At 40.3% G+C, this 12,323-nt stretch overlaps 1 protein-coding gene across 2 annotated transcripts in view; it reads left to right on the forward strand.

Moving 5' to 3' along the window:
• The window catches only part of fbn1 (fibrillin 1), a 52,079-nt gene that overhangs the window by 36,292 nt on the left and 3,464 nt on the right, over window positions 1–12,323 (forward strand). For both annotated transcript variants that reach the window (XM_067495917.1, XM_067495916.1), the window contains exons 41-61: window positions 126–248; window positions 349–507; window positions 588–659; window positions 748–873; window positions 1,036–1,158; window positions 2,573–2,698; window positions 2,818–2,934; window positions 3,028–3,153; window positions 3,247–3,366; window positions 4,227–4,352; window positions 6,463–6,615; window positions 6,729–6,791; window positions 6,887–7,006; window positions 7,140–7,259; window positions 7,347–7,469; window positions 7,962–8,093; window positions 8,294–8,419; window positions 8,939–9,145; window positions 9,623–9,748; window positions 10,013–10,135; window positions 11,373–11,489. In XM_067495917.1, the coding sequence (XP_067352018.1) occupies window positions 126–248; window positions 349–507; window positions 588–659; window positions 748–873; window positions 1,036–1,158; window positions 2,573–2,698; window positions 2,818–2,934; window positions 3,028–3,153; window positions 3,247–3,366; window positions 4,227–4,352; window positions 6,463–6,615; window positions 6,729–6,791; window positions 6,887–7,006; window positions 7,140–7,259; window positions 7,347–7,469; window positions 7,962–8,093; window positions 8,294–8,419; window positions 8,939–9,145; window positions 9,623–9,748; window positions 10,013–10,135; window positions 11,373–11,489 (2,628 nt within the window). The remainder of the gene's footprint in view (window positions 1–125; window positions 249–348; window positions 508–587; window positions 660–747; window positions 874–1,035; window positions 1,159–2,572; window positions 2,699–2,817; window positions 2,935–3,027; window positions 3,154–3,246; window positions 3,367–4,226; window positions 4,353–6,462; window positions 6,616–6,728; window positions 6,792–6,886; window positions 7,007–7,139; window positions 7,260–7,346; window positions 7,470–7,961; window positions 8,094–8,293; window positions 8,420–8,938; window positions 9,146–9,622; window positions 9,749–10,012; window positions 10,136–11,372; window positions 11,490–12,323) is intronic.

Below are 12,323 nucleotides of genomic sequence, written 5' to 3' on the forward strand. Positions count from 1 at the left end.
TCTTGCCAAAGTTAATCATGTTAGATTTTTTTATAAACTGAATGCAGTTTTTTTTAGATTACAGGTAGAATTTTAACTAAAGGAATGTTATTCATCAAAAAATGGACTAATTTCTCTCTGTGCAGATGTCAACGAGTGTGAACGTCCAGGTATTTGTGGCCCAGGCCAGTGCTACAACATTATTGGGAACTACACTTGTATCTGTCCTGTGGACTACATGCAGGTCAATGGAGGAAACAACTGCATGGGTGGGTCCTGCATCATCCTCAATTTACCTAACAACAAAATGGTATTAAATGTCAGGCAGTGATATTTTGTTCTGACAATGTTTCTCATAAACACACACAGATATGAGGAAGAGCTACTGCTACCGAAACTTTTACTCTGACAACGGGACATGTGATGGAGAGCTGACATTCAACATGACCAAAAAGATGTGTTGCTGCTCGTACAACATAGGTCGTGCGTGGAATAAACCCTGTGAACAGTGCCCTGTGCCCAGTACTGGTGAGGTCCTTTACACAAATGGCTCAGCACAAACTATGTGGAAAGTGAGCATTTATAAACTCTGTCCACTGTCCATTCAGATGACTTTGTGGTCCTATGCGGCAGTGAAAGACCAGGATATTACATTGACATCACCACAGGACGGGTCATTGGTAGGTTTTCTTTTTCAAAGGTTTTGAAGTGGAAAGGAACATTTGCTTTGTTGTTATCCTGACACTGAGTTTTGTCCTTGTGTGCTAGATATTGATGAGTGCAGGGAAATCCCAGGAGTGTGTGAGAATGGAGTGTGCATCAACATGATTGGCAGCTTCAGGTGCGAGTGCCCCATTGGTTTCATCTACAATGACAAGCTGCTGATTTGCGAAGGTAAGGTGTGCACACTGAAGTTCTACTGAAGCTGAACTAAAAAAGTACGATTGCATTTTTTTTATACTGTGATCAAGTCAGTCTGTCTATATTTATACAGTTTTTTAAAAGTCTCATCAATAGCTGACTATGACTGAACATGTATGTCCATGTTATTGTTAGATATTGATGAGTGTCAGAATGGACCCATGTGCCAGCAGAATGCAGCCTGTCTGAATATGCCAGGAAGCTACCGCTGCGAGTGTAAACCTGGATACCGCTTCACACCCACTGGACAATGTCTTGGTAAGGTTGTGATGGAGACCAGCTACAGCTTGTATTTTAGACACAGAAGGTGTCAACAGCACTCAGCTTGCACAGCAGATCATTGGTGTGATGCCTGTGCCACTGCTCACTTACTCTACAGCGGATTAGTCAACTTCTAGTGAACTTAGTGGAGATTATACAGAATTGGTGAAAAACAAACTGCAGAAAAAACTGCTGTCCTCCATGACACTGACACTAACTTCTCCAGGTGTTCCTGAGGCCTGATGCTGTCTTGCTGCATTGCGCTGTTGTATCAAAGGCAGTTGTGTGAAACCCTTTGAACTGCAGATACTTAGCAGTCATATGCCAATGATAAAGCACCAGAGGCAGCGCAATGACAGTGAGACGATGGAGGAATTCTACATGGTGGGCTTGTTATTGAGGAAGAGAGAATGTGAAGCATATGTTTAGTTGTTGAACATGAGATCAAATATATGTGAAACATGCCTGTGTAAGTATAAATAGTTCTCATTGATAGGCAGATTTTGAATTAACATCCTGTTTTGTTTCCTGCTTTTCATTCGAGTCCTACCAACAAATGAAGGTCAGACTCTGTGAAAAAACTGAAATTGTGGCTAGATGCAATGATGTCAATGATGTCAATGATGTCAGAACGTACATGTGTGAATATACATTGAATACCAGTTGCAGAAAGGCTGATTACAAAAAAACTTAAACGAGTGTCAACAACTTTAACATAGTCTCCTATGCTGTAAGTCATTATCTGATGCTAGCCAATGTCTAAATAATCCTTAATGTCATGCTGACCTCTGTTAGGCAAAATTATTTGTCACACGACTGGAAACACTAGGAACATGAATACTTTCACATTTCATAAAGTATGATGTGAAGGTGTTATTTAGATCTCCCCAAGTTTTGGTTTTGTACGCCAGACTCTTCACATTTCTTATAGTATACACAACCAACTTATATTTAATTAAACTTGACATGGTACATGTTCACCTCATTAGCAAATGTTAATGAATAGATTTTGACTTCGGGCTAAAACATAAGGACTAAGTATAGTTATTTATCCACTCAACACTAACAATGTCAGAAAGCTGTAAACGTCTTTAACAAAACATGTCTCAAACAGGCCAATAGCACATAAGTGAAAAAAGCCAGATTTTGGACCAACAGTGCAAAGTTGTCAGAATGTGTGCTTGCATTAATAGGACGACATTCAGTGGAAGAAATTAAGAAGCTAATTAAATTAAGCCATCAGTACCATTTCAGGCCCTCTTCTATACCATTAGGTGAAACTGCCTTAGGCCAGGCAATTAACCAAATCACTGTTAACTTTCAGTGGGAATGTATTTTTTAGTGCTTTGCAGTGGCAGTTTTTGTTGTTTGATTATGCATTTTACACAACATGATTGTTTTTTTCTTTTAGACCGCAATGAATGCTCTGAGAACCCTGGCATATGCAACCCTGGTCAGTGCATTGACACACTGGGCAGCTACTACTGCCTCTGCCCCAATGGCTTCAAATCAACACGGGACCGGTCAATGTGTATTGGTAGGCTGTGTTGCTTCCTTTTATTCTCACCTGTTTTTAAGCAGTTTTGATACAGATTGCATCAAGTCAGTAATATCACATTTTTGAGGGAAAACTGTGAAGATATTTTGTGTTTTAAGACGTGGACGAGTGTGAGAGACAACCCTGTGGCAACGGGACCTGTAAGAACACAGTCGGCTCCTACAACTGTCTCTGCTACCCTGGATTTCAAAACTCACACAACAGCGACTGCATAGGTGTGTGCAACTGCGGATGTGGGTTAGTTAAAAAAAAAAAGCAAGAAAGCTATACCCATTATGTGATGCATTGTGGTGATTGTCTTTGATTAGATATTGATGAATGCTCGACGCAGAGGGGTGTGTGTCGAAACGGACAGTGTGTGAACACATTGGGCACCTTCCTCTGTATATGCAATGACGGCTATAAGCTTAGTTTAGATGGCAGAGTGTGTGAAGGTAAGGAACTATTATTTTTCACATTTTTGCTTCTCTGAATGGAATTTGCATGTTTTAAAGTGTATGTCTCCTGTTTATTTCCTTTTTTCTCAGATATTAATGAATGTGCAGTCAATCCAGAAATATGTGGTCCAGGACATTGTAGGAATGAGCTTGGCAATTACTCGTGTATCTGCCTACCTGGCTACTCACTCTCTGGGAAAACCTGTAAAGGTACAACAGACTAAAGCCAGTTCTTTATGCATCAGAAAGAGTGGGAAATAAAAAAATACTTTCTTAAGTGATTAATTATCTGCATGCATGGATGTGTCTCAACTCCGGCACTGCAAAGACAATTTGCTTGAATGCAACACGCTAACACACAGACAGTGTATGTACATATAACATTGATCGTCCACAACATTAAAACCACCTGTTGGATTTTAAATTATTAATGGATTTTAAATTATTATGAAGTAATATTAGTGGTTGACTGCCAGTCAGAACATAAATTAGCTCCACCTTTATCGGCACTTATTTTGACCCTTATTTTTATACTTGTTATACTTTTTGGATTGGTGTATGTGCACAAATAGACCTGCTCTGCTGAGAAGTGAACAAACCGCTTCTCTTCAGTTGCGCCACTGCTACAGAACACCTCTCTTCTCCCTGTCACACATGTCAGTGGGTTCAAGCCAGAACACGTGGATTGTTTATACAGTGGGGCTGATGAAGAGATATTCGGCAGACTTCAACACATTCCTGCTTTGTGCTCTGTTTCTGGAAGCAGGGAGGAACAGCACTCTGTTCTCAGCATCGGTAACAGCAGCAGCTAGTCATTGTGATGGGCAAACATGACATGGAGAATGCTCCAGATAATATGCCTTTATCCCACTACCAATTTGTAAGATTACATTGTGTTTTATGACATTGAGGTGACTTCTTACATGTAGGTATAGAGTGCTTTAAAGCAAAATAAGTCAGGGAAGCACTGCAGAGTAAAAATATGATATAAATTGGCAGTACATTTAGATTTAGTAGATTTAGATAAATTAGAAAAAAGTTTGTTGATGCAATTTCTCTTTGTGTGCCAGATGAGGATGAGTGTTCCAAGTCACCTGAGATTTGTAGATTTGGAACATGCTCCAACACAGTAGGAAGCTTCACCTGCTCGTGTTCCAAAGGCTTCCAGCTCTCGACCTCTGGACGCATATGTCTAGGTAACTATTGAGTGTGGGCGTGAGAGACGGAGGCCATTAAAATCAAAGTGTACATATGTTCATGATAGCAGACTGTTCCAGCTGGTCCTGCTGCTCCTGCCTCAGCAAGGCCAAGGGTGACTGAACAAATCACTTTTCCATTGCTGCACGTGTGTGTGTGCATGTGTGTGTGTTATGTTATGTTCATTTACATGTGTGTGTTACTGGGTTGGGTGGGGGTGTGCTAAATTGTCTGTTAGGGAGTTACCCCTCCAAACACTGAAGTGATGACATCATCAGTTCAATGAGGCAGTTTATGGTTTTACAATTTCACTTTTGTCTCCAGTGTCAGAAGTGCTCGACTGAGGGTGCAATATAACAGAAGCCGGAGTGAGCAACATGGGCAGTAAAAAAACATCACGGAGACTGTTCCACTGATGCTCCACTAAGATTCCACACATTTTTTTCAAAATGAGAGTAAACATGATAACAGTAAAGAAAACCTTACTGCAATGGTGAAAGATCATTTAAGTGTCTTTGTGCACGCTCAGTAATATTTTACATATTTTTTAAATTAATCTATATTATCCTTAGGTCCACAATACTCTTCTCAATCTAGAGGAATAAGGTATACATTTTTGGTATTACATGAAATAAAGTAGGATGTCTATACATCATGCTCTTCTTTTTTTTTTTTGAATGGAGCTAGTGTGACTTTTGCTGCTTATGAGTTGAAATTTGAAAGAATTAGAATATATTATTTCTTTATCCAAATGTCACATAGCCCGACTTAAATTTGGCTGTATTTGTGCTGCATACTAGGACTCGTGTTATTTACAGTATCATAGAGTATCATAAAATGAATGTACCAGTTATTTCTCAGGTTTGGTATAAAAACAACAGCAGCGATTTGACTGAGGAGCACTCAGTTTGTGTTGAGTGCTTAATGATTTCACGTTTAGACTCTAAAAGATAAATTACATCTTAACAAGTCACGACAGCAGTCTTCAAAAGACTTCATACACAAATACAAAACATAACACAAACAAAAGACATGCATGTGCTGAGGACACAGATAATCCAATAAATAATTTTTTTTCATAGTGTTAATTGATAGAAGATTGGTGAGAAACAGAGGGGGGTGACATGCAGCATCAGGCTTGAGAGATCTTGCAATAACAGTACATGGTATGTGTCTCAACCATTAGGCCATCAGGACTCCCCATTAATATGTTTATAAGTTATAATGCCATGGTGGTTTTGCAAATTACCCTAATCATGACCATTAAGTATCTGTCACCACCCTCACCACCATCAAATTTGTGTCACCACTGTTAGAATTGTTGGCCAAGTGCTGATTTATTTCACTGTTTTTCAGATCTGTGTTTGTTTTTTTGTTTTGCAATAAATTCTGCCTCAGATTGACATTAATATTTTAGATGACCGTATCAAGAAACTGTAAATTGTGTTATTTATGCATCTTATATGTCATCGACAAACTACAAAATATGAATGAGATACGCACATTCATTTGAATGTGTGCATACACTTGGGCACACTTCCACGACAGCTGTGCATACAGCTCTATAAATTTATTTTCTGGAAGGGCTGACAAATCAGTTTCGTAGAGGAAAGTAACATGACACTTTTCGACGTTGTGTTCACAGCACCAGGTGTTCATGTATGTGAGCCTTGCCTCTGAGCCAGGTGTGTGTGCATGTGCGTGCGATCTGTGGTGGTCAGAAAGCTTATTTGTGTTGAGTTCAGTGAAGGCCAGTGCTAGCAGGAGAGTGTGACCACATGCTTCTCATTATAAGTACATGCCTGCCCATTCCAGGAGTAAAACAAAGGCCCGCACAAGCAAAGAGACAGAGAAAGAGAGAGAGAGAGCGACTTATGCATGGAATAAGAGATTATCAATACTTAGAAAGAATGATAATATATAGTATATGTCATATTGTTGTAGATTTTACTGATAGTTCAGGTCAGGTAAACACTGAACTCACGACTGATATTGTGGGCACACTGGACACAGCTTTACCCTAACTGTTAATTATTTAGACCGTTTAAAAGGATAATTAAGATAATTAATTGTTTGTAACTATATTTGCCCTTTTGTGTTACCCTTTAGATGTTCGCGTCAACTACTGTTATACCAAATTTGAAAATGGCCGCTGCCTGGCTCCAAAGCCCCAGAACACTTCCAAACAAGTGTGCTGCTGCACTGGAATGCCAGGTCAAGGCTGGGGAGACCCCTGTGAAATCTGCCCCAGCAAGGGAGAGGGTGTGTACACTGCCTATCACAAGGGCACACACTGGCACACATACGTACAACATTAAATACGTTATTTGTGTGATTTAGTGGTTTTTATGACTTTTGACACCTTATGGTTTCAGAGGGGTATACTGTTCTCTGCCCCAATGAGGGATATCAACAAGGGCCAGATGAACATCCAAAAGGTATGTATGTCATTAACGCGGAATCTTCATTTTGCTATATTGCTGCTACTGTTGTAGTATATAATTCATGTGGCATTTCTGTTTTCTAATTGTAGATATTGACGAATGTATCAATGACCCTTGTATTAATGGCCAGTGCATCAACACAGACGGCTCTTTTCGATGTGAATGTCCCATGGGATACCGCCTGGACATTAGTGGAGTCAGATGTGAAGGTCAGTTTTGCTCATTGTTCACTCATTGTTTCCGTTTTCTCAAATTCCTTTTCTCTCCATGATTTATTCCCCTTCAGATTGTAATCTAGCACTAACATGTCACATGGGGTTTATGTCACTGTCTCCAATACAGACACTAATGAGTGTGACATTGGCAATCCCTGCGGCAATGGCACGTGTACTAATGTCATCGGTGGGTTTGAGTGTGCATGCGATGAGGGCTTTGAGCCTGGACCAATGATGACCTGTGAAGGTATGTGAAATTTCGTATCCAGTGTCACTTTAATCATGCAGTTTTTGTAGTACTACTGTAACATGTTTCCTGTTGTCCCTTGTCCAGATATCAATGAGTGTGCCCAGAATCCTCTACTGTGTGCCTTCCGCTGTGTTAATGTGGTAGGCTCATATGAGTGTAAATGTCCAGCAGGCTACGTGCTCCGTGAAGACGGGAGGATGTGTAAAGGTACTGCGCCTAATGACGTAAACGTGTACAGTCGCTTTTTTCAGTCATGGTCTGTTTCTGGAAAGAGGAAGTAGAAAATAAAAGAACCTCACATAGACATGCTGCTCTCATGCATAAAGATACATAACACACTATCTCTTTGAATCCTCAAGTGGTCTCAGTCTCCAATGAACTTGAAACTCTCTCTGGAAACTGTAACTGGCCAAGTCACTATTTACACCTCCGTACTCTTAGATAGCTCGGGCACCATAGCAACGGTTGTATTTGGAAGGAAGCGCTTAGACAGGAGGAACCTGTCAGAGGCTGTAGCGTCACTGTTTACATTAGCGCTCCAAACAGACCACCAACTCTCCCACTACTTGACTGTAAGCACTGATTACACTCTGGGGTGCTGTGGTGTGTATGCCTGAGTTACATCATTCCTGTAACTGCTGCACATGCATGCATACACGTGTGTGTCCTCTTGACCTGGGTATGCTGATTGTCTTCCAGACCAAAATGAGTGTGAAGATGGTATAGATGACTGTGCAAGCAGAGGCATGACCTGCAAGAACCTCATTGGTACTTACATGTGCATCTGTTCTCCTGGATACACACGCCAGCCAAGTGGAGGAGGTTGCATGGGTAAGATTAAGATAGTGTCCAACTGTGTGGAATACTTAACCATTACTTCAATTTGAGGCCTCAAATTTTGTCTTGAGTGTCTGTTACTGTCATGCAGAAGACTTGAGCCCAGGAATAAACACAGTTCCTTCCGTTTTTACCATGTAAATGGAACGTTGAGCACAGTTTCCATTATGTCTTTACCTGTGCGTGTCTGTTAGATCTGAATGAGTGCACAGCCAAACCTGGTATCTGTAAGAACGGCCGTTGTGAGAACACAGTGGGAAGCTACCGCTGCAGGTGTGACCAAGGTTTCATCGCAAACCCTACACAGACCGAATGTATTGGTAGGTAAATTATTTTCAATATATCTTGCTGTGCTAAATTTGCACTAAATTTGTATATTTTGTGTAATTTCTTTGTCCCTAATTAAGCTTTTCCCAGTTTTCTGCAGTAAGTGCTTCTTGTATAACATCAATCTAGTATTTGGTGTTTTTCCATACTTATTACTTAAAAGTCTAACCATTTTTAGGAAGATAAAAAGATTAGAGGTTTAATGGTTGTTATATTTGAATAGAAATGTTTTATGCTAATGATTAGCTTGGGTAAAAATGTCTTTTCTCCCAGTTGAATTTTGCATGTAATGTGCTGAATTTTGAGAAACATCAGGGAGACTTTTGTAAGCTGTGTTTCTATGGCTCTTACTTTTATTTACCTAGTGACAGCATGGATATCTATTTAGTATCTGGTTCCCTGAGACCAGGTCCTGTCTGGGTGGTTTTCCTCTGGCCCCTTCTTTTTTTTTTTTCGCCCTCCTGTCTATTTGTCACTCTCACGTTCCTTTCTATGTCTCTCCTACCCTCCAGATAACCGCGAAGGTTTCTGTTTCACTGAAGTTCTGACCACTTTGTGTCAGATGACCTCTAGTAACAGGAACATGGTGACCAAGTCAGAGTGTTGCTGTGATGGAGGCAGAGGCTGGGGTACCAATTGTGAGCTCTGCCCCCTTCCAGGGACCACCCAGTACAAGAAAATGTGTCCTCTGGGACCTGGCTACACCACTGATGGCCGAGGTATCTTGCTGCTGAAGACACTTGAGTTTAATTTAATTTTAACATGAAATTAAATTAATAAATGAAACCTGTCAACAATCAACATAAAGTCTTTCTCTGTTTTACTTCAGATGAAAAATGTATAATTTAGAGCTAACGTGGCATTGTGACAATGACAAATTTACCAGTTTAGCCTTAAACCGTAGGTCACATGTACTTTTCATGTTTAGACTGATTTCCTCATACACGGAAGACCGAAATCAGTTTTTATCAATTTTAGCAATTTGCAGTTGTAAGTTGGATTCATTTTGAAATTATTTTACAGAGATTAGCATCCAAGATTTAAAACTCGCCCACTGAAATGTGTTGCATTTATTACCTATGATATCAGCAGACCAACCTAAAAGACAACAAGTAAATACAAATATTAGACTGTTAGTGGGGGATGTTAAATTAACAAATGGATGTTGTATAGCTCATAAAATTGTCTCTGTCCAGATATCGATGAGTGTCATGTCATGGGGAACTTGTGTAAGAATGGCCAGTGTCTCAACACTTATGGCTCTTATACCTGCACCTGCAAACCAGGTTATACCACTGACATCACGGGCACGTTGTGTGTGGGTAAGGCCTAATTTTATTTCCAGCACTTACACTTTATGGATTCTCTTACTATCATGCCTACCTCCCTTTTTCATTTCTACTGTCTCCTAAAGACCTGAAACTATGTGGGTGGACTGCCCACACACTCCTCTGAAAAATGCAGCCATAGCCTGTCTGCCTCATCATCTCCCCTTATGGAATTTCTAGCTGCAGGATCAAACTCTCTCCCTTTCCTCTGTGCCTCACTCATTCTGTCTCACCCTCGCACCATCCCCCTCCCTCTAGATGTGGATGAGTGCATACAGGCACCAAAGCCTTGTAACTTCATCTGTAAGAACACAGAGGGAGGCTACCTGTGTTCCTGCCCTCGTGGATACATTCTACAGGAGGATGGAAAGAGCTGCAAAGGTCTCACACACACACACACGTGCGCCCGTACACACACAGCAACAGAACATCTAGATATTAAAGTAAGTGATATTAAAGGAATTTGTTCAAGCTGGTTTTATTAGAAACCTGAGCAGTATTTATGCCTTTTGGTTGCTAAACCTGTTCCTGTCCTGTGTAAATGAATGTTTTGCTCTGGAATGCAACTGCACTGTAAGAAATGAGGGCCAGGCATTTGCAGCCCTCATTCTGTTTAAAAATGCACTTTAAAGTTCACCTGAGAGTCATACGAAATGTCAGCAGTTGCACTGGGCTACAGTGATTTAAAATTTTACGATATTTGTATTGTTTAGACAAACTTCCCTGTTTCCTGTTCACCTGAGCCCTAGTGGAGTGACTTTACTCACAGCATTATACTGCCAACGAGGAGGGACAGAAAATATTTATTTCAAAACAGTGTAATTTTAAAGATGCAGACTCCAATTAGCTTGTGCAGACACTGAAGTTTCATATGAGTCTCAAGTGGACTTTGAAATGCAATTTTTCTATACAAGGGCTGTCAGCGTGGCTCTCATTTCTTACAGTCTAGTTGCAATCTGTGAGGAAACATTCACAAACACTGTGGAGAGCAGAAAAATTGTTAGCGACCAAAAGTCTCAGTCAGATGCATAAGTGACACTCAATTTTCAATTTGACCACCTTGAAAAGTCCTAAACTATCCCTTTAAGCCCATGGCTACTGAGATCAGTTGATCTTGTTGCTTGACTTTACTTCCAGGTTAGAACTACTTCCGTGCTGAGTAGTCTGGGCTCTTTGCCAGTGTCATGCTCACTGTCGCTAGACACTTCTTTGAAATAGTGTGTGGTCATGCCTGTTTGTTCATGAACAAGTGTCCTATGTCCAGGGCCTGTGACACAGGGCATAAGTCTGTGTTTCTGTTTATCAGACTTGTTTGTAAGTCTAAACAAGTGGGCTCATGATGTTCATTTTTATAGGGGCTCATTTATCTTTATTTACCATAGCTTTAGTTTCCCCCTCTAAAGTACCCCTCTGTGTTTCTGGTGTCTGGTTCATTTGCAGTTCATTTATAGGTCAGTGACTGTGGAAGGACTGGAATTTGACTCAGAAAAAAAACTGCCCCTTAGAGTACATGCATTAGACTTACGCAGCTCCAACCACAGTTTTATAAAGTCACTATATAAACTACAAAACACTTTTTAGATTTTATTTTAATGTTGTACAACTTCCTGTTTTTCAGATCTGGATGAGTGTTCAACCAAACAACACAACTGTCAGTTCTTGTGTGTTAACACCATCGGTGGGTTTACCTGCAAATGTCCTCCAGGCTTCACCCAGCATCACACTGCCTGCATTGGTAAATACTCAAATCCACATTACAGATATGCTGCACATGCAAGAATTTTGGAATTATAAATGCTATTTGAACAATGGTCTGTTTATTCTGAAAAGGCTCGTGCTACATGTCCAACACTCACACAATTTGTCAAGTTCTTGTAGTGTTTTAAAGACCAGCTCATAAAAGACTCCTGAAGCACCCTCTTGTCTATACTTTACCGACTTTTATTTAGAGTTCAGAGATATCACACTGATCTTACTAAGATGGAATTATTTGTAATCATGGCAGCTTAGCGATTCTTTGTTATGGAACATTGCAGTAGATCGCCATGACTACCACAAGCTTTATTTTATGCCAACACCATAAAGCAGCAAGTGTTCAGAAGTAAGGAGGTCGGTCAAATCAAACCTCAGCAGCTGCTGCTGCCAAAGTGTGGCACACACTAAACCCCAAACTCCTTCGGGGCAGATGTTTATTGGCCAAACGCATCGTTACTGGGCAGAACACTTTTTTAATTGTACTCACATTCAGACGTCATTTAAAGCATTACCATGTTTGGTTTGCGAGCTAGTTTTTACTTATGCAAGTAGGTTCTCCTTCTGTGCTTTTGAGTACAGTGTCCTACGTGCTAATCATTTTACCAAAGGGAGATCTAAAGCTGGGGACACATCAGAAGACCTTTAAATCGCCATTGCCTTATGATCACATATTTAATAACAACTGACATTCAGAGATTACTGCCTTTTCCACTTTGATCTTAGTCTCTAAACAACTTAAACTACATGTTCAGATCAGCATTGGATAGATTCTAGTCACAAAAGTCATATATGTTTGTAATGTTTAACAAAATGA

The sequence above is a fragment of the Channa argus genome, chromosome 2 (genome assembly GCF_033026475.1).
Source record: "Channa argus isolate prfri chromosome 2, Channa argus male v1.0, whole genome shotgun sequence".
Lineage (NCBI taxonomy): Eukaryota > Metazoa > Chordata > Actinopteri > Anabantiformes > Channidae > Channa > Channa argus.